The following is a 20,889-nucleotide window of genomic DNA, read 5'->3' on the forward strand; positions in this document are numbered from 1 at the left end:
AATACAAGTGAGTAATGAGCAGGGTACAAGGGAAATAATAACAATGTATTTAAACATATGTTGTGGCTAAAAGAACGTTTAGGAAAGAAAACTTAATAAAAGAGTCCTGTGGCGCAGTTCTCTAAATTTCTTATTTTTTATGTCTTAATTAAGCTAATAAATCCCGACCTTACTTCAACCTTTCGGGATTTGGTGTTCTAACTCTAACGTTTGCCTCTCCACTAAAGTTGAGATATTGTTAGTTGCTTAAAGCCGTTATTGCTTAAATAATGACGTTGTGTTGTCTGACCACCTGCTCCATACAATATCTGCGCTCTTTGCTAACTTATCTTTTCGTTTTTCACGTGATAACAGTCACCGGCTCTCTTTCATACAAAAATTGTTATTTGTTAGTTAGTCTATGGCAAATAAACAACTTGTTACTTAAGTCAGTTGCTCTTGATGCATTTTCTATATAAAATTGTGCTACACATAAAACATAAATACTGATAAATAAACTAAACTGATTTATTTAAAACATTTAAACATTACTAACTATAACCAATATGGATATGAGGTTACGGAAAGATATTTTTCCCAGGCGATGGTGTGATATTTTTTGTTTTTTGCTAATTTCAATCTTTATGCCGCCAATAGCCTTATTTGATTTAGTTATTGTTGTACCGGCTATACATCCACCGCGCACGTTTATGCATAACTTCATTTTTACATTGGGCGTATTCTTTTTTACAAATATTTATGGGAATATGATTGCTACGATGCTGGTGGACACCAGCGTAGATGGTAAATTCAATAATGTGACTTGTTAGTGAAACGAAAAAAAAATATTAAATCATACTAAATTGTTTATAGCCATAAACTTGGATTCGGTAATTCCACGAAAACCACACACCAAAGGCTGGTACACCTGTAAGCATTGTTTAAGGTTGGTACCACCAAGATCGTATCACTGCAAAGGTAAATAAATATACAAATAATAAATAATACAGCATTACATTTTTAATAAATATGTTCTATTTCAGCTTGCAAAACATGCATTTTGAAACGTGATCATCATTGTGTATTCACGGGTTGTTGCATCGGTCACTATAATTTTCGTTTTTTTGCTATGTTTCTGTTTTATATGTTTATTGGTTCAGCATTATCTATCGGCTACCTTACATATTACATGTTTTGGGTGCACGCTAGAATATTTCGACGTATTCTCAGCCTCTATAAAATGATTTGCCCAATATTAATGACAATTGACGGTGGTATATGGGATAATGTACCACTGATATTTTATAATCTGAACGTAGTAGCGGTTGTTTTATCGTCCATACTATTGGTCTTTCATTGGATACCAATTATTAATGGAAGTACTTCGTATGAAAGACGTTTAGATTATCCCTATGGTAGAGATTTATACACTAATTTGCGTTCAATTTTTGGCAAACGTATGTATTTGGTGTGGCTGTCGCCTTTTTTAAGCAGTGAGTTGTTAGAAGATGGCGCGAACTGGGATGATGAGGAAGGTATGCCATTAGTAAGGCTATCGCGAAAAAGAAATAAAAGACAGCGTAAGTTACGTCGAACACGTAGAACTCTTTCGGAGTAAATACCTGAACATAATTTATAATTGTTAAATATTTTTCATTATAGTGTTGTTTTCTAACATAATAAATATCGTCTCATTATAAGTTGAATAAAAAGTTTGATTGTTTTTTTTTTTTGGTAAACATAATTATTATATTACTTAAAAATATATTGAAAAATCAATATGTATATTATAATATCATATATATATAATTTATATTGATATATTATTATTTTCGATTATTTCCGGCTAAAATCAAAACGCACCTGTAAAATACAAATAATATATATATTATGGCAACTCTAGTTTTGTAGAATAAAATTATTCAGAAAAAGAAGAAGAATATTCGTTGCAAATTGGCTAAAATCTATGGAAAATATTTGTTTATATTACTTAAAAGTGTTAAATAATTCTTAAAATACAAGCTTAATAATCATTTTAAATTTATTTCATTAAATATGCGGCTGCGGCGTAAGTTTTTTCCACGGGCTTTGCGCGATATTGGATGTTGCTTAATGATGATAATTTTCGTACCAATAACGTTCGTATTTGAGTTGACCGTTGTTCTCCCTGAGTTCCATGCGACGAATGGAACAATCTACTGGCTTACATGCTTATTTGGAATATTCCTACTATTTAACTTGAAAGCGAATATGCTGGCATGCATGTTGGTAGACACAAGTGCTAGAAGTCAGTTTGTGCATGAAAACATCATCCATTTAAATTAATTCATACTTTTCTTGCAGCTGTAGTATTAATGCCACCGACAAATGAACGTCAACGCCACTATTGGCGATATTGTTCGGTTTGTGAAATGTTGGCTCCACCGCGTTCTTGGCATTGTAACATATGTGATACATGCATACTCAAACGGGATCATCATTGCGGCTTTACTGGTTCATGTATTGGGCATCAAAATCATCGTTATTTTGTTTTCTTTGTTCTTTATTTGGCCATTGGGGCCACATATGCCGCCATTTATAATAGTATCTACTTTTGGTGGCTACATTCGGAGATTTACGTCAATTGGTTTACCGCCGTCAAAATCGTATTTCCAATGTTTATGCTCTGCCTCGATGTTTCGTGGCAAAATTTTTATTTGCTCATCTACATGCTGAATATAATTACAAGTGCTTATTCTATTGTGCTTATCGCTTATCATGCTCCTTTTATAATACGTGGGGGTAAGGACTGTGAGCGGGATGCGAAACGGTATGATCTTGGCTTACGACGAAATTTGGAAATGGTTTTGGGCAAGCGTATGCACTTGACTTGGATATCACCATTCATTCAGAGTGAATTACCGCATGATGGTATACATTGGGAGAATGTTATAGACGAGACGGAAAAGCGTCGATAAAACTTCAGTATTGACATATGCGAATCTAAGTAAAGAATCTCTAGTCTAATTCCGTATATTATGTGAATTTTTATAAGCATTTATCTTACGTGAATCGAATTTTACACTGTTTGTGGATTTAAACCAGTGTTTGTTTAATAAAAATATTTCTATCTATAATTTTATATAGTTAATGAACAGTTAACACCAAATTTCACATTTGTTCTTAAGTAACAACTTTATTGCCACAACAAAGGTATTCAATTATTACGAAACTAGTTTAAATATAAAATAACTACAGATCATCCTTTTTAACAAAGTCACTTGCTTACGAAGTTTTCTCCAACCAGAGATTTAAGTTTCGATAAATGTACCTCGTTAAGGGTGAAACCAGCGTTGATTCTTTCAGCCATTGGTTGTGAGTCCATATTATTTTCAACAACATATTGCAAACAAGTTAGAGCCTTTGTAGGCGCCTTATTCTCAATACAACTGTCAACATATTCCTGAAGACATTTCTCGGAAGGTGTGCCCGGTATGCGATGTTGGTTTTTGTCGATATGCGTAAACACCTCGCTGGCTTTTTCAAAATCACCACTTCGCACCAACAACATCAATATATCACCGATCATTTTGCCTGTAAACTGCAAATCCTTTGGCCGCCGTCCTTCGGGTTCGGCAATTTTCTTATAAATATCCAACGCGATTTTACCCACTTGATCGGGTATAGATTGATGAGAAGGTATATCTTCGTGGGCAGGATTATCAACTAATATTTGGAGTGTACGTGTGACTAAACTTTCACGTGATATGTGATCAAAAATCACCATGTCGGACCACAAGCGCGGCATAAGCTCGACAGCGCCATTCATTTCGACAGCTTTCAATATTTCTTCCATTATACCCGGTTCTGGAATGTACACATTAGGTACAAGTAAATCGTATATCTTCATAAACTCATCGATAGGTTCAGTCTGACAGAGTAGCGCGAAATAATGTCGATAGTATACTGACTCTTTATAAGTATCACCAATCAAATCGTAATTGTTCCCAGTATGTAATAATTCGTCAATTTTTTTGGCTAGGGATTTGTCATGTAAGTGATTGCGGCACACATCCATGGCGGTAGCAAAGAAATATGTGTCCTTCGGATGCTGTATAGTAAATTCACGTCCCTTTATCTCATTCAAGATATCGACTATGATGTGTGAAACAGGTCCTCGCTCTCGACAGAATATAATCAACAGATAGTAGTATGTACCTAGGCTTGGTTCAATTTCCAATTGCTTGAATTCTGCTAGTACTTTTAGAGCGGAGCTGCGTGCAAATTTGAAGTTGCCGAAAGTGCTCACTACTTCTAGTAACGCATTTAATGTGCTCAAATTAGGACGCAAATGTTGATGAGCCATTTGTTGAAGTAAGTCGCGACAAAGCTCCCAACGCTGATCCGCTGTTTCTTTTAAAAAATTCGATACACTTATAACGGCGTTAAAGGTTTGCGTGTCTAACTCAAATTGTTTCTCTGTGGCTTCTTGTAGTAGTGCATAAGCGCGTTCAGCCTATTATGTAAATGTTATAAATTAATTAAACTCATTCTATGCTTAAAAAAATATCACAAAACTCACTTGGAAATACTTTGACATGCCCCTTATAAGTGCGGCATACGATTGCGCAGTTTTTGGTTCTATTTCACCGAAAAGCTGTTCAGCTAGTTCGCCATCCTTCCAAGTTTTACGATTGCGCTCACGTGCATCTGCGTTTGCCTTAAACCAACGTTCCTCAATCCACTCTTCCGGCAATGGTTCCTCATTGTTATAAAAGCATATGAGCTCTAGTAATTGCTGTTTTGTGTCGTTGGTGATTTCAATACCTTTTTGCTTCATCAAATTGTATACTGTTATGGCATCGGTTATTTGGGAGTGTCGAATTAAGTTTTGCAATGTATCAGCATTAACATCGGATTCCTCTGTGAATACCATTTGTGGTGCAAATGCTTCAATAGACGGTTGAGCTTCTTGGTGCTGTAAAACAAATTGGATGAATAATATAAAAAATTAAATAATTATACCGTAAATATTACCTTAAAAAGGTCGCGATGTTCTTCCTTTATAAACTTAGCAGCTTTACGTCCGGCCTCTTGTGCCATAGCAAATGTACGCTTACCCACATTGGACATTGGTATTAAATAGGGATCGTCATGATATTTATAATGTGGTGCCGTAGGATCACGTCCTACTGTGCTAGCCAATGCATTTAATATGTCAGTAGGAGAACGTTGTACCCGGTTCGGTATTTCAATGCGATCTTCTGACGCAGCTACTTTGCTATTGAATCTTCCGCAGCTGGTGGCAAGCAACTGTGATGTGCCTGTGCAAAGTCGTGGTAACCGACGCGTTAAATACATCGTTTGTTATTGTATTCTGAATAATTATTATATTTATTTAAAATTTGTTAAAATTACTATTGTTACGAGAAAATACGCGCAAGTATCGGAAAAGTAAAAATTAAAAGGTTATGTCATGCCCTGATGTTCCTTTGACAGCTGAACAGCTGAGCAGTGTTTATGGTGAGTTTACATTGAAAAACTTTTGGTTTTTTATATTATGATGTTTTTTTTTTGAAAATAAAAAAGGAATAATTGATAATCAAGGGTATATAGCAAAATAGTACATAAACCGTATCGTCTTTAAATATTTACGGTCTTTTTTCTTTAATTTTATGTTAGTTAACAGTATACAGACCATTTGTAGAAATATTTACATACATATACATATGTACATTTATGCTAATAATATATTTATAACAATACTACCTTAAATATCGCACAAGAAACGTTGAAACGTCTATGAAATATATACATATGTACTATATATGTATAGTATATGCCAAATCGCAAAATCGTGTTTTAGTTTTTGGGATATTTCTCACTCTTCCTTTTCTCCCACAGGATCCTATACTTTGTCCGGGGCGTCGATAACGGACCACTGTAGCTCAGCTGATACTAAAGCACCTAGACTCCACGGGAGTAAGTTACTTAATCAAGGTTCTCAACCTGTTGCTGACCATTCTTTAAATACCCGATGTGTGGAAAGTTGGAAGAGTGGTTCCACTACTGAATCCTGGGAAATCCGTCAAGTGTAGTGAAGCCTTGCTATTCCCGATATTCACTCACCTCTTGAGTCTAGCAGACCACCAGCATGGCTTCCGCAAAGTGTCCAGCATCACCACAACATCTTGTGGAATAGTCTATGGCCTCAACCAAAAACCATAATACTCTCAATCACAATTGAACAAACCACGCTCGTTCCAGGATTGAAGAGGTGGACTATGATCTACTTGAGCGTTCGGTAATTACCCGTGCGGTTTCGAAGTAAAAATTCCAAATTGAGAAGAATTAAACAGATATTCCGCAGGGTGATGTGCTCTTCTCGTTGCTGTTTCAATTCTACAATTTCGAAACTCTCTCAACAACCAGAGGGAATTTCTATCATCCCGTGCGCTGCTGATTGCACAGTATTGTTGTGGAGCAATGGAATTGAGGACATGTGCTCAAAAGAAAACCGCTATCACTCCAATCTTTTCTCTCTCTACAAGTAGCCTAACACACTCTCTCACTAAATCCGGAGCGACGATATTCACAAACTGGACGAAGGAGTCTTGACTAGACCTTAACATTACAGTCGATGACGTTAAAAATACATCTGTCAATACTCTTAAGTTTTTAGGTGGAACACTGTGCTCCTTCACTCCCCATACGACCGCGGTAAGTGGAAAGTACAGAGCCGCAACCTAAAGTCGTTAGCCGGCAGCACATGAGGAAAAAACAAAGAAACATTGTTGGCAATATACAAGGCGATTGGACGGTCGGTTTTTAACTACGCTGCACCAATACATGCAGTGCAAAGCACACGAAGAAGCTTCAGACTTTCCAGAGCACTGCACACCGGATGGCTCTTGATGTATTCGATCGAACACCTACACAGTGAGGCCGTTAAGGAACATAAATCCTCTCCCAGCAGTCCCGCGGGGGAAGTTTTCGCTGAAATCAAGAGTTTTTTCTTAACATTAGACACAAAACCACAAACTTCACATATGCACTGATCCCTATTCAAAGTGTAGCCATTAACATCTTCATCGACTTTCTTTCAGTGCATGGCGTACTTGGAATCAAACCACTACCCATTGCGGATGACGATCTCGAGTTGCCGCAAGAATCTAGAGTGAACCTTGCGTAGCTTCGTTCTGGATACTGTAGCAAGTTAAACTCCTACTTATCCAGAATCGACCTCGACATACGAAGTATATGTCGACATACCAAGTATACGTATACTGGACATATGCATGACCACCTTTTTGCATGCCCATCTAATCCTACACATCTAACATCCTTCTCCCTAAGGCCCGACTCCAAGGAAACAGAACGCATTTCCCGGGATGACGTCGATGAGAACTTATCTTGCCACCCAAACGGGCCGTACAAATTGAACGATTAAAACAGATTGTTCGTGTATAGAAACTTCGGTACCGGATACAATCACATTTTACCCATACAAACCAAATTTTACCGTTGTCCGTCCGTAGTCGGAAGATCATCCAACATTGTCCTTAATATTAATTTTCCTTAACCTTCATTCAACAAGTGTTTACTTGAGGCTTAAACTCCGTTCCCACGACAGTCGGGTCTAAGTAACCAGAACAGATTCGAATTTCTACCCGGCCAAGGATTATCAACTCGACACCATTCCTGGAAATTATTTTGCCGCTGCAACAACAAAAACAGGTTTAGACTATGTACAGAAAAATCAAAATCATTTATAAACTACTTTGGAAGCATCTTCAAGTCACAGTAGGAGATCCAATTACCCTTGCAAAATAATGCCGGTTTATGCACATACATACATATATAGAAACGTTACATACATATATATGTAAATAGTTATATATTACGATTATGTGTGTGTGTATTGTATGTATTCACACACATGTATGTATTTGTCGCACCTTCAAGTGCGGCTTAAAAGCGCCGCTCAACGCATCGCTGAAGTTAGTCTTCCTCGCGTTCAAATCGCATAAGCATTAAAATTCGGCTGATCAACTCATTTCGGCTTATTTTCTTTCGTTCTTACTCTGCGTTGCATATCAGTGATAAAATGTCCAAGTTGGTATTGTATTACGACGATGTCAGCCCGCCAGTACGCAGCTGCATGATGCTTATCAAATTGTTGGAGTTGGATGTGGAATATAAATATGTAGATTTGTTTAAGGGCGGTCAATTGGAAAAATCATTCTTAGAGGTGAAAAACCAATGTGATATGAATACGTGTTTTTGTTGTTAATTACTTGTTTTATTGAACTCTCAGCTGAATCCGAATCACACGGTGCCCACTTTGGTTCATGATAATCTGGTCATCACCGACAGCCATATAATTCTTACACACCTTTGTGAGAAATTCGAGAAGGATAGTGAAGACGAAAAATTATGGCCTTTATCATATGAGGAGCGCATACGAGTGTGGAATATGCTCTTTTTCGAGGGCACGGTGCTCTTCCGAAGAGATAGTGAGTTTTTGGTGAGTAGATAAAAATAGTAAAATAGTGTCGTATGAAAATAGTTTTCAAAACTGTTTCTATAAATTAAAAAAAAAAAATAAATATTGGTTAAAATTCTTTAACAAAATTTTAGAAATTAGTAATTCGGGACTTACTTTACTAGATATCATTTTCGTACTTATATCTTTCACAAAAACATTTTAAAATCTAAATTTACAATGACTTTAAACGACCGATTAGACTCTCCGTTTCAACCAGTTTAGTAACAGTGCTTTAAGTTCAGCAGTTTTAAATAATTTAGAACTAAATTTACCCAAGGCTTTAATCAATTTGATTGATTTTCGAACGTTGCGAAACCACTAAACCACAAAAGTTTTCTAAATTCTCCCCCTTCAATTTGCAGCGTGGTGACATGCATATAGTACATGCTTTATGGCTGCTGTAATTTTCAATAGATTAAAAAGTTAAAACCAATCGATTTTCATGTTCAAGTGTCGCTTTGGTGAAAGTTATATGAAGACACTTTCAATTTATCATACATATACTTTGAAATGGAAACTTTAAAAAATTGTAGAGGAAAGAAAAACACTTTACGTCCACAGGCGGAGAATGGCAAAAGAAAGACGGAAAAGACGCAAAATATTTATTTATTTATCAGTATTTATTTTGTTGCCTTCAAAATAATCCGCACAAGATATAAGTACCAACAGTTTTTCCAGTCCTCTAAACACTTTTCTAGGCATTTTTTGCTATAGCCTTCAGCTGGTTCAGCGAAATTTCTTTTATCAATCGAGCGAACTTGCGAGAGATGTCGAACCTTTAGCTATCTCTCTATCACTTGCCTGACAATTTTCAAGCACCATATCCTTCTCTTTTTTAATACTTTCATCAGTTAAAGAGATCAAAGGTCGTCCAGAACGAAGCGTGTCTTTAACGATTTGTCGACCGTCTTTGAAGGCTTGTACCGCTCCTAGGCTTATGTTTTTAATAAAACTGAATCACCGTAAGTCTTTTCTAACCTTCGCAACGAATTCGCTCACGAAAGTCGGTTAGAAATACAAAATTTGAGACAAATTCTTTCTTCGATATTTTTATCTAATGCAGAAATGCAAAGCACTACTGTGGTGTACCGACTTAAACAGCTGATATAAACAACCTAGTCGACAGATCGTGCTTATACAATATTTGGTACAGTAATTAAGGACAGTCCTACCAACATAGTAAATAACATTTTTTGAGAAATGTTAGGCTTGAAGCCTTATAACCTGAGACCTTTTTGAAGTGGAACCAAAAAGCACTTGGAAAATATCGTCGTCATTTCTTTGGTCGCAGTTTTATATACATTTTCAAAACTGCCATCGTATAAATATTCTTATCTCTTCTAAGCTTCGTCGTTTTACTTATACTTGGAAAAGTTGAAAGTAACAATCTTTCTTGCTTGAGTTCAAGAACGAGACTTTACTAGACTCATTTATAATCAACACTTCCTGGTTAGTTCTCTTAGCTTTCACCAAGTTCCTAAAACATTTTTAAATAAGCGTCAAATGAGCATCGAAATCTCTATCACGCAGTCTTCAAGCTTTTATAATTTGAGGAGGGAAGAAAAAAGGAAAACTTCGGAACGAATTCTTTGGTCCCAGATTAAAATACAAATTTTCTAACATCTTCTCAGCTTCGTCGTAAAATTGCTACAGCTTAGGATTGAATTTTTAACTGTTAGTCCTAAATATCCCTTAGAAAAGTGAAAAACTCGAAGATTGAAAACAAGCTTCAACTGCTTTGACTGGATATGAGTAAATTTCATACCACTAGAAGTTCGAGGATTTGATTTAAAGTGAGCGAACTTTTTTTTGGTAATTTTTTCGATCTTTGGTAGTATTCTTGTTCATGGTTCGGCCAATTTTTTGGATTCCAAAAACTGTGTGTCGTATCCGAAATGCTGAAAAAATTAGGTGAGATATTTATGTATACTCTACGAACATTATACCACTTAAAAGGAAACGTCGGAGATCCTATATATAGTATATATGTATATATAAATTATATGAATAAATTGTCAGGGTAACGAGTTAAGCCAGTTTAACAATATTTGTCTGTTTGTCCATTAGTATTTAGGAAAAATAGTCCCGCTTTAACACTTCCTTTTATCTTTTCGGTTAAAATTTCAGTCAATGAATCAAAAGTCGATAGTCACACGATTGCCTTGATCGCCTTGTAAAATTACTTATGTAGCTTCTGTATGTATATGTAGTCAAAAATTTTTAAGTATAAAGTAGTAAAGTGTTATGAAGTATTGTAGAATATACATAAATATTTTTAATAGTAATCTATTTTGGATTTTTTATACCGTATTTTCAGTCCGGTATAGTGCGCGGTGGTTTCGCAAGTGTCGATTTAACTTTGCACGAACGCAAACTGTTGGAGGCGTATAATATGATGGAGACGTATTTGCGACGGCACAAATATATGGCAGGTGAACATGTAAGTAACAAAAAATCTTTAATTTAGTATTTAATTTCTGTAAGAAATTCTTAAATTGTTCTAAATGTTTTTAATTTTTTGTGTGAACAAATTGGGCTACCTATTTATATATTCAACTTTAAAAAAGTTTTTTTTATCTTAAGGGGCATACGTAGTGCAATAGTAAATTCAGTTTTTGAAAATTAAAAAAAAAAATTAAATTACTGTATTAATTATTTTATATTTTACGAGAATATTTATATGTATTTTTGGAAAAAAGTTTAAAATGTTTTTTTAAAGCACCCTAATGTAAAAATGAATTCGCTAAAAGTAATGCACGTTTATCTTCACTCCACTTAGCAGCCTTCACTTTACTGTTATAATATTATTATTTCTCCCGATTTATTACGAAAGATCAATCAGAATAACCGCAATTTCATTTGATTAACTGGGGTATCAGTTACCGAAATTTACACAAATTCATGCCCACACTTCACACACACAAATTCACATTAAAATAAAATGTACATATTTACCAACTATTTACGATAACTTATTTATGTGCATTTACAATGTATCCCAATGTATGTACATACAATCTGCGTTGCCCCGGCAGATGACAATTGCCGATATCTCCATCGTGACCACATTGAGTACGGTGAATCTAATGTTTCCGATTGCTGCTGGCGCCGCAGATAGATGGCCTCTATTGAACGATTGGTTTGGGCGCATGCAAGCACTGCCGGTATATCACATTAATCAGACGGGACTGGAAAAACTTTGTGTTGTCATCGAACGATTTGGTAAATTTAAATTTCCGAATAGCGTGACTGCGGCGCCAGAGGTGACGCAGCAGCGAGAAGAAGCCGCTAGTGAAGAGGCAAACACTGAGAGCCAAGAAAATGCTGCTGAAAAGTAGTAAACAAATTTTTGCATAGAAGAACTGTAAACAAATATATTTAAATACATATATACATATATTGTGAATTAAAGTTATTAATATTATTTACATAGATTTTTAATTGAATAATTTCAAGTGGGTTGCAAAAGGTTTGATTCAAGACTCTAGATACCGAATTTCAGAATTTTAGTAACTTAGAAAATATGCGTTTCTCGGTGATAATGTGGGCTGGTGTAAAATATGAATAAAATCGGTTCCGTTCATTTCCTATTCCCCTTACCTTACATACTTTAATGATTTTGAAACTTTCGGTCAACTTTATGAAAAACTCAATTTTTGACGAAATATTTATATCAGGAGGTGTGCAAAATCGGTGATTTAGCAAAATTTTTAGGGTCCACTTGACGTGGTTTGTCTCTTATATGCATGAATTTGGGTAGATCCAATATTTGGAGCAAAACTTGGTTAAAAGGTATGGTTCTGTTTTTACTTCATATACGCTAACATAGGTGGACATAGTTGGAGCAGATGCGCTCTTCTGATAAAAGTGAGCCAGTCAGTATTAATACAATGTACTTCGCCGCTGTTTGGAGAACATCATTGCAGCACAAAACATATGCGGTGAAGGCGAAATCAGTAGTTCGATTAAGCGCACTCAGGGTAACTTGTGCTTTCCGAACTGTGTCACACGAATTGAAATTATTTCAGGTATCATGCTATCAGACATTACGGAGATGGAGCTCAAAAGAATTTTCGACGAAACAAAAAGCACTGGCAGACGATTTACTAACGAAGAGAGGAAGCAATGCAGGTAAACTAGCCTCAATGAGTGGCAAAACGACAAAAGATAGATGGCCACATGCGCTAATGAGAAACGTGCAAGCGAAGGTTGAGAGGTATCACAGTAAAACTGACTACTCCTTGACGCGGTCCCTGACTTAGCACGACTGCATTATACAAATATGGACATGACGATGGGCATAATTGCTCTTTTTGTGGATGCGGGAGTGAAAACCCGTGTATCATTTTCTTTCTATGTCTATGTTATAAAGATGAAAGAAAGGAATTAGAAAAACATCTTAGAAAGGGCCAAGTCCTAGAAAAGAGTACCGCACATAATCCGATCCCAACAGGTGTGGAACTTTGTTAGAGAATGGAGCGCGAGAGTCTACATAGAACTTAGAAGGAAACAGTGGCAGAGAAAGAGCGAGAGATGGATTAGAGAGACAAGATCTATGTCGGTATTCTGCGTGAGACGATTGTCTCATGTCTCTAATATTGACTATAGTAATTTAGTGATTCTGTTAGTCAGGAGTCTCATTTTGGTATTCTGGCAGTTACAGTAAAGTAGTATACTGTAAAGTATTGAAAAATTTGTAGATATAGAGATAACCGGCTAAAGCGTCTATTTGTGAAGAAATGCCTGTTGGCGGTCCCGCAAGGAAAATATAGAATATAGAAACGGAGTTGGGGATTAGTATGCAGGCGTCCGATTTCACAAATGATCCGGATGAGGTGCATCTGTAGCGAATACGATGACTCGTGCATGCCGACTTCAATACGACGGTATCTTATGAAGATTGCCTATCCGACAAAAATTCGTAAACAAACATTGCCGCCAGGAGCGGTTGAAATCAGGTCATCCCATTAGGTATATGTGGTATATCGGTCAAAGTGGTTAGCTAAGTCACTATGTACCACAGTTATTGCTCCTTCCCTTAACAACCAAAATAGGAGAAAGAAAAAGCTATTAACCCTCAGCCGGTATTGCCAAATCTGGGAGTATTTCTGACAAACAATTTTTACATCCAATTGAAGGTGGCATGAAACTAAAGGTAAGATTGCTCTAAAGTAGAATAGAACAGAGTAGAACTCTTATCTGAAATGAAAGTAAAAGCTCAGCTAAGCATCAAATCTAACTTGTAGAGTTAATATTTTAATAGAGTTCACTCCTAAAAAAGAAGAATCAAAGTATTATTGCCTCGACTCTCTTATTTATCACATTTCAAGTATATCTTTCTGATGTTAATGCGGTCATACATATATTATATAATGCACAATAAAGATAGAGTTGACGCGAAGATTTTACTCTTATTTTTTTCTGTTTAGTCTGAGACACATATGAGGTGTCGCAATCTTGCTCCTATAATTCTTGTTCATTTCCAACGGATTCATTTCACTCGTTTCAAATAACGGGTGATTTTTTGAGGTTAGGATTTTCATGCATTAGTATTTGACAGATCACGTGGATTTCAGACATGGTGTCAAAGAGAAAGATGCTCAGTATGCTTTGACATTTCATCATGAATAGACTTACTAACGAGCAACGCTTGCAAATCATTGAATTTTATTACCAAAATCAGTGTTCGGAAATCCGTTTTTTATCGACAAATTTTGTCAGCGATGAGGCTCATTTCTGGTTGAATGGCTACGTAAATAAGCAAAATTGCCGATTTGGGTGAAGCAACTATAACATATAGCTGCCATACAAACTGAATGATCGGAGTCAAGTTCTTTGTATGGTGGAATCAAACCGTATTTTTCAAAGATGCTGTTGGACGCAACGTTACGGTGAATGGCGATTATCGTTCGATGCTAACAAACTTTTTGTTGCAAAAATGGAAGAACTGAACTTGGAAGACATGTGGTTTCAACAAGATGGCGCTACATGCCACACAGCTCGCGATTCTATGGCCATTTTGAGGGAAAACTTCGGACACATAGTTACTAACAGAAATGAGCCTGTGAAGGGTATTTAGCTTCGTTTTTTTTTGTTTTTTGTTTAGTCTGGGACACATTCGAGGTGGCGCAATCTTGCTCCTATAATTCTTGTGAATTACATCATTTCCAACCGATTCATTTCACTCGTTTCAAATAAAGAACCGATGAGATTTTGCAAATTTTATGCGTTTTTTTTTTTTAAAAAAGTTATCAAGCTCTTAAAAAATCACCCTTTACAACTCAATCTTCTAATTTATATGTAACAATCATTTGAAAACTGTTCCTACAACTCATTGCTTTCTAATTCCATTTCGATGTAATAAAACTGTAAACTCAACAATCAGTCTCTTTTTACAAATCAAGGTGAAAGTCATGTGTAAAATTTTCCTTTAATTTCAAAATTCAAGCATTTTGGAAATGATTTGTATAAAATTCTTCTAATCATCAGCAAAAACAATAAATTGTCAGTGTTTTTTAACGTCTTTCTTTAACTCAAAAATAAAATTTATCTAATCACATTGCAAAAGTGAAAATTGCGTGAAATTTTGAAAATCAAATTATAATCGTTCCACGAAAATGTTTGCCAATAACAGTAATTATAATGTGCGTCCAATTTTGTACTACGACGACATAAATCCGCATTCGCGTGCCGTTCTAATGATTTTGAATATGTTGGATGTCGACATTGAGCTGCGCGCCGTCGAGATGATCAAAGGTGAACACTTGAAACCGGCCTATGCGAAAATCAATCCAGCACTCACCGTACCCACTATGGTGCACAAGGATCTCATCATCACCGGCAATGCGATATTCTCTTATGTTTGTGAGAATAATGACAACGAAAAGGCAAATCAATTGATTGCTTTGAAATGTTACAAGCGGCATTGTTGCGTGTTGTCTCGCCTATTCTTCGAGAGTCAAGTATTGCATCGTATACATGGACATTTGATGGTAAGTACCCAGTGGTCTACTTGTCTTTTACGTGTTTACAATGATTGTATTACAGACGGATTTAGTGCGAAAAACCATTTATCAAACAGATGTGGATTATCATCAAAAAAAGGTGGAACATGCCTATGATGTAATGGAAGCGTATCTGAGCGATAGCCAGTTCATGGCGGGATCTGTGGTGAGTGAAGCGGTGTGGTCTCTTTGGGGACGTGTGATTTAATAGGAGAGATCCTTAGGACTAATTAACAAGACAGATGTAAGGTTTTGGAAGTTGTTCTATTATTATTTTTAGATATATTCAAAGCATTTTCGGGATTTCATTTAATGGCTCTTAGTGTCGATTGACATAGATAGAAAGATTTTCGGGTCTCATAATCGTTAAATTTGAATTATTTTAGATAGTTCTTAAAGAAACGAGAGAAAATTTGTTTAAATTCTGAGTTCTTTCCAAATACTTCTTTATATAATTATTATATAACATTATTTGAAGGAAAAAAACCTTATCCCGGCATTGATTTTGAAAAAGGCTTAACCCGGGGTGCCTCATTTTCAGATATTCTAATTAAATTATGTTGCTAGATTCATAAAAAGGTTCTAAAAAATATTCACATACATATTCTTGTATTTTTAGTGGGGGTCTATCTCTGAGTACTATCTGCTCTCCTCTTTCAAACCTTCTCTAAAGATGCTAAGTTCTCTGTTCGAGCTTTGTCATTCCACTTTAAGAGCCTGTTATCTATCACTTTTCTCTCATTCTGTTTGTATTTTATAGTTAACTGCCGCCGACATTTCCTTTGTCGCTTGTCTTGGTGCCTTGGACATGATGTTTCCGATAGATGGCGATCGCAAAAGATGGGAGAAATTGAATGATTGGTATAGGCGCATGCGCTCACTATCGATACAGAAAATCAACGAGTTCGGCATTGAGAAGCAACGTCAAATTGTCGAATATTTTGCAAAATTCCAATTCAAATCAGATATAAAACGTTTTACCACCGGCTTGCGCGAATCTCAAATACCAGGCTTTCCGTCACGTCCGGATCGTTGTAGCGTTAGCATACAAACCGTCAGTGGAGCAGAACCGACACTTGATATTTTGAGCATAAAAAATAATATCGGTAAAATAACGTATTTAGAAGAACAACCTGCAATGGAAGTTACTGACGAGAGAAATGTAACAATGCAACCAAATACGCTGACAGAGGGCGTGGCTCCAAAAATTGTTAATGAAATCAATAAAATTGCCAAAACGAAAATTAACCAAATATTGAATGAAGAACTTGAGAAGGAGCTAGCACGATTTTCGGAACCTAATGTCTTGCCTCCGCCAATACCTGAGGAACCAAATCCATCGAAAACATCTGTTACTGTTTTGAATGACATGGAAAAATTGAGTGCCTTCTCTGAAACGCCAAAAGATGAGAAACCCATTTTGACAGATAGAAGTTTAGGCGGTGCGCATAAGGAGAGACCACCAGTGCCACCCAGGCGTAAACGATATTTGCCATCGAAGGTAGAAAATTCGCAAGATTTAACTAATATCGCGGAAAATGTACAAAAACCCGATGCAACTGAAGCATCTGAGGATACAATGAAAGCTTTTGAGAATAATGATTTAATGAACCACAGCCAGGCACACAAGTTAAATCGTTTAAATGGTGGGGTTGAGTCAACAATTCTTCTGGGAAATATTGAAGAAAATGAAATTATATTACAACCGCCAGCAGCTGACCCATTAAAACCAAGTATTAATTCGAACGACACCAAAAAGGTCTCACCGAAAACTTCGGAAACCATACAAATGGAAATAATAAATGGTATGAACTCCAATATCGGAAACCTGTCTGAAGCTTCTCCATTGATAGCCGCTTGTAATTCGAGGGAGCCCTATAAGGTGTCGCAGAAACCCATAACTGCCACAAAATCCAACAGCCGTGCAAAAAATCACGCCACTACGAAATTGAAACCAACAGACACTCTACTACCAGAGGGTCTACCGATTAATGGTCAACAAGCAGCTCTGAGTTATACTCGTGGTGTCGTCGCGCCCAATTTACTGTTACCTGCACCACCACCATCACCAGAAAATTACTCACAAGATGAAGAATTTCCCCCACCACCATCGGAATTATTAATACCAAAAACAAATCCGCGAGCAAAGACAACACCTACCACAAGGTTGGTAAATTGCAAACCAACGGCTGAACCAAACGAACGGTTGGGCAAGAAAAAAAGTGTGAAGCCCAAAACCGACGTTGCCGTCGAAAGCACAGTGAAGCTTTTACGTAAGAAATCAGGTGATTTGAGGTCATTACCGGGAAGAAAATCTCTCGCGCCAGAATCTAAAGTTTGCAAACTCACACAGAAATTGAATAGCGGTGGATTATTTGCAAGTGGCACGAGATCGCCTTGTTCTAATCGTTCTCAAGGGTCCATTGTTCCAGCTCGTTGTAAAAAAGTGCCAAATACGTCAAATGTATCAAAAGCCATACAAAATTTAACAGCGAACACAAAGCTTTTCCCGAATGCTAAACGTCTAGATAAAAAAATTCAAAAATTGAAAAGCGATTCGGTAGGAACGATGGTCGAAAGTTCTGATTCATCGACAAATATCATACAAAAACTTATTCGTCACTCGTCCAAATTTAGTGCAACAAACCAATTAAAAGTCCCTAATATAGGAAATCAGCTAAGAGTTGAAGGAGGCGGTCACGACACTCCTTCACTAGCGGCTGAAGGCCAAAATGAATTCCAACAGCCAACAGTTATCGTAGTGAAATCAAAAACAATGATGAAAATGGGAAACGAGCATAGATATGAAGAGCGCTGGCAACAGAAACCTCCAAAGTCACCCAAACCAAGACCAAAAAATCCATCGAATCTAGTTAACAAAGAAATGAAGCCAGCAAGTCAAAATTTTGTAGCGAGAAGTAAACAGAAAACATATCCAACTCCGACACGATTTCAAACAAAAAATTTCAAAACTGTGGGAAGTCCTCAGCCAACAAAATTCTTTGATACTAGTCCATCTAAACCTGGACAGAGTTTCAATATGCAACAGCCCAAACTAGTTGTAGAGAAGAAACCCACAACTAAAAACAAAAAGAAAAGAGGTACGAAAGCACACAACGATAATATGGCCAACAGAACACCACCTCCTATGGACGAAGCTTTGGCCACTCCAACGTCATTACTAGGCACAAATGCAACCCTACAGTACGCGCCTGAACATGCAACACCACAATCCGCAGTAGGTACTGTTAGTAGCACTTTGAAAACGCTAACTGAAACTATTCATATCTCCCCAAAACTAACATCCCCGCCAACTAGTAGTTCAGATGACACCATTACTGCAGATGTGCCAGTAAAAGTGGGCTTGGTGGCCAAGGCACTACAAACACTGAATGTTGCAAACTCGAATTTTCGACCACCGTCCTATAACATCAGTAAAGAACTAACTTCAGCGACTCCTCCACTTCCTCCACCAGCGTCCTATAATATAAGTAAAGAACTAACTTCATCGATTCCTTTACTTCCACCACAACCATCCAATAATATCAGTAAAGCGACTCCTCCACTACCTCCAACACCGTCCTATAATATTAGTAAAGAACTAACTTCAGCGACTCCTCCACATCCTCCACTACCGCCGCCAAATCATCAGCATATAGCTGCACCTACACCACAATCATTGCCGGTTAAAGATGTTCTACCACTGGCTGGTACGGTGGCAAAGGCGCTACAGTCTTTAAGCGCCGTTACTTCGGAAGCTAATCCGTTATGCGGCTCAGTTAAACCATTTCGGAAAGCTGACTTAAAGATGAAATTTATGGAATCAGCAAGAACTTCAGAAGTAACAGATAGAGCTTTAAACAAAAATATTACTAGTAATGCCGATGAAAAAATTGATGCGAGACCTTTAGCCGAAATACTCACAGCAACCGTAAAGCAAGTCAACAAAGAAAGTTCCGATGATACTAAATCAACCACACTGTCCGATGGGATTAAGGAAATGTTATTAAAAATGCGAACACTGCCAGATAAGGATGGGACGCCAGTTGTTATAGTAAATAGCATGACGGAAAGTACAAAACCTTTTCAAAGCACACTCATAACACCTTCAACGAGCGTTATTACTGGTCTTGAGAATTCAGCAGATAAAATGATTGTAGAATCCGAGTCGAACAATGCGCTATTAACAGCGCAGCAATCGTTGAATATGGAAAATATGGCTGAATCCGTAGTACCGCAGATGCTATGTGAACCCGTACAAGCATTGGTACCAACCAAGAAAGTATCAATCGCCGAGCCATACGATATGGCAAAATCGTACCCCTCATGGGCTGCACACACCGAAGCCAGCATTTTATCTGCAAGTGATGTTAAATCATCCAAAGAAGAAAAGAATAAGCTTGAAGCATCCAAAAGCAAACGTTATGTTATAGACAGAACCATGATAAATGATGGTATTATAGATATGGAACCTACACCACTACCGGGTCAGCCGAATATTATTATCACTGGTTATACGCCCATGGAACCGAAAAACGTCGCCCCTTTGTTTGTTGGCACAAGTCGTCCGTTAGGTAATATGATAGCACCCGCACTACGACGACCCACAAACAGTCCACGTACTCATGGTCCCTCCGCAAATGTGGTGATTTCTACTTTCGGCTACACACCAATGTCTGATTTAGATACCATTCCGGAACATCTTATACATATGCTTAATAAGCCGATATTTATTGAACAGCAAACAGCACCGCCTACACCAGTTTTGAGTGCAGCAGCTGCACCAGTAACAACAGTTGGAGAAGAGCGCACACATGTTCCACGTCGGAAAGGAGATAGACCGTATCCGACAGCACATAGAAGTGGTAGCCAGCGGAGGACCGATCAAAGTATCAATATTAGAGGGCGTGTTATGTGATCGATTATTGCCAGCTTTCAAAATCATTACTAACGGTAACGTAGTTTGTGGATCAGTGAAATATATGAGAAGGCATTTTTATATAAGATATTAGTATTTTGGGTTGTTTTTTCTTATTGTTTAGAATATAAACCAAATCTAACAATAGCTATTGTTATATTATGATGTAATTATTGTGCAATAAAACTGCTAAAAATAAAGTAATCAATGTGAAACAAAAATTATATTAGGCTTGCCACGGAATTTGTAACACCCAGAAAAAATGTCCAAGACCCTATAAAATGCAAAACTTGGACAACCAAGACATAATAAATATGGCATATTCCTTATGCAAATAATGGTACTAGAAGAAACTAGAAGGGAAGAACTTATTTCTGTAGTATGAGGCTGCAAACGGTATCGCCAATGTCGATTAGATCCCTTTTTGTATTGATACCATACTTAAGAATATAGGGCAGACT

The 20,889-nt window shown here is 36.9% G+C and overlaps 4 protein-coding genes across 4 annotated transcripts; 3 read left to right on the forward strand and 1 right to left on the reverse strand.

Moving 5' to 3' along the window:
• The first annotated feature begins 317 nt into the window (after positions 1 to 317).
• Positions 318 to 1,721, forward strand: LOC105233503 (probable palmitoyltransferase ZDHHC24). The gene is made up of 3 exons (XM_011215606.4): positions 318 to 783; positions 853 to 957; positions 1,023 to 1,721. The coding sequence occupies exons 1-3, from the start codon at positions 546 to 548 to the stop codon at positions 1,595 to 1,597; spliced, it is 918 nt and encodes a 305-aa protein (XP_011213908.2). The 5' UTR covers positions 318 to 545; the 3' UTR covers positions 1,598 to 1,721.
• A 158-nt stretch (positions 1,722 to 1,879) lies between these two features.
• LOC105233504 (probable palmitoyltransferase ZDHHC24) lies at positions 1,880 to 3,095 on the forward strand. Its single transcript, XM_011215607.4, has 2 exons — positions 1,880 to 2,266; positions 2,323 to 3,095. Exons 1-2 carry the CDS (start codon positions 2,035 to 2,037, stop codon positions 2,934 to 2,936), a joined length of 846 nt encoding a protein of 281 aa, XP_011213909.2. The 5' UTR covers positions 1,880 to 2,034; the 3' UTR covers positions 2,937 to 3,095.
• Positions 3,096 to 3,127: 32 nt separating this feature from the next.
• On the reverse strand, positions 3,128 to 5,431 carry LOC105233505 (protein PTCD3 homolog, mitochondrial). Its single transcript, XM_011215608.4, has 3 exons — positions 4,996 to 5,431; positions 4,541 to 4,936; positions 3,128 to 4,474 (listed from the first exon to the last, which is right to left on the reverse strand). The coding sequence occupies exons 1-3, from the start codon at positions 5,317 to 5,319 to the stop codon at positions 3,236 to 3,238; spliced, it is 1,959 nt and encodes a 652-aa protein (XP_011213910.2). The 5' UTR covers positions 5,320 to 5,431; the 3' UTR covers positions 3,128 to 3,235.
• A 2,357-nt stretch (positions 5,432 to 7,788) lies between these two features.
• Positions 7,789 to 20,645, forward strand: LOC105233506 (uncharacterized). Its single transcript, XM_049452741.1, has 7 exons — positions 7,789 to 8,209; positions 8,276 to 8,485; positions 10,824 to 10,946; positions 11,542 to 11,840; positions 15,099 to 15,498; positions 15,554 to 15,676; positions 16,271 to 20,645. Exons 1-7 carry the CDS (start codon positions 8,066 to 8,068, stop codon positions 20,426 to 20,428), a joined length of 5,457 nt encoding a protein of 1,818 aa, XP_049308698.1. The 5' UTR covers positions 7,789 to 8,065; the 3' UTR covers positions 20,429 to 20,645.
• The last annotated feature ends 244 nt before the right edge of the window (positions 20,646 to 20,889 follow it).

This window comes from Bactrocera dorsalis, chromosome 3 (assembly GCF_023373825.1).
Source record: "Bactrocera dorsalis isolate Fly_Bdor chromosome 3, ASM2337382v1, whole genome shotgun sequence".
Classification (NCBI taxonomy): Eukaryota; Metazoa; Arthropoda; class Insecta; order Diptera; family Tephritidae; genus Bactrocera; species Bactrocera dorsalis.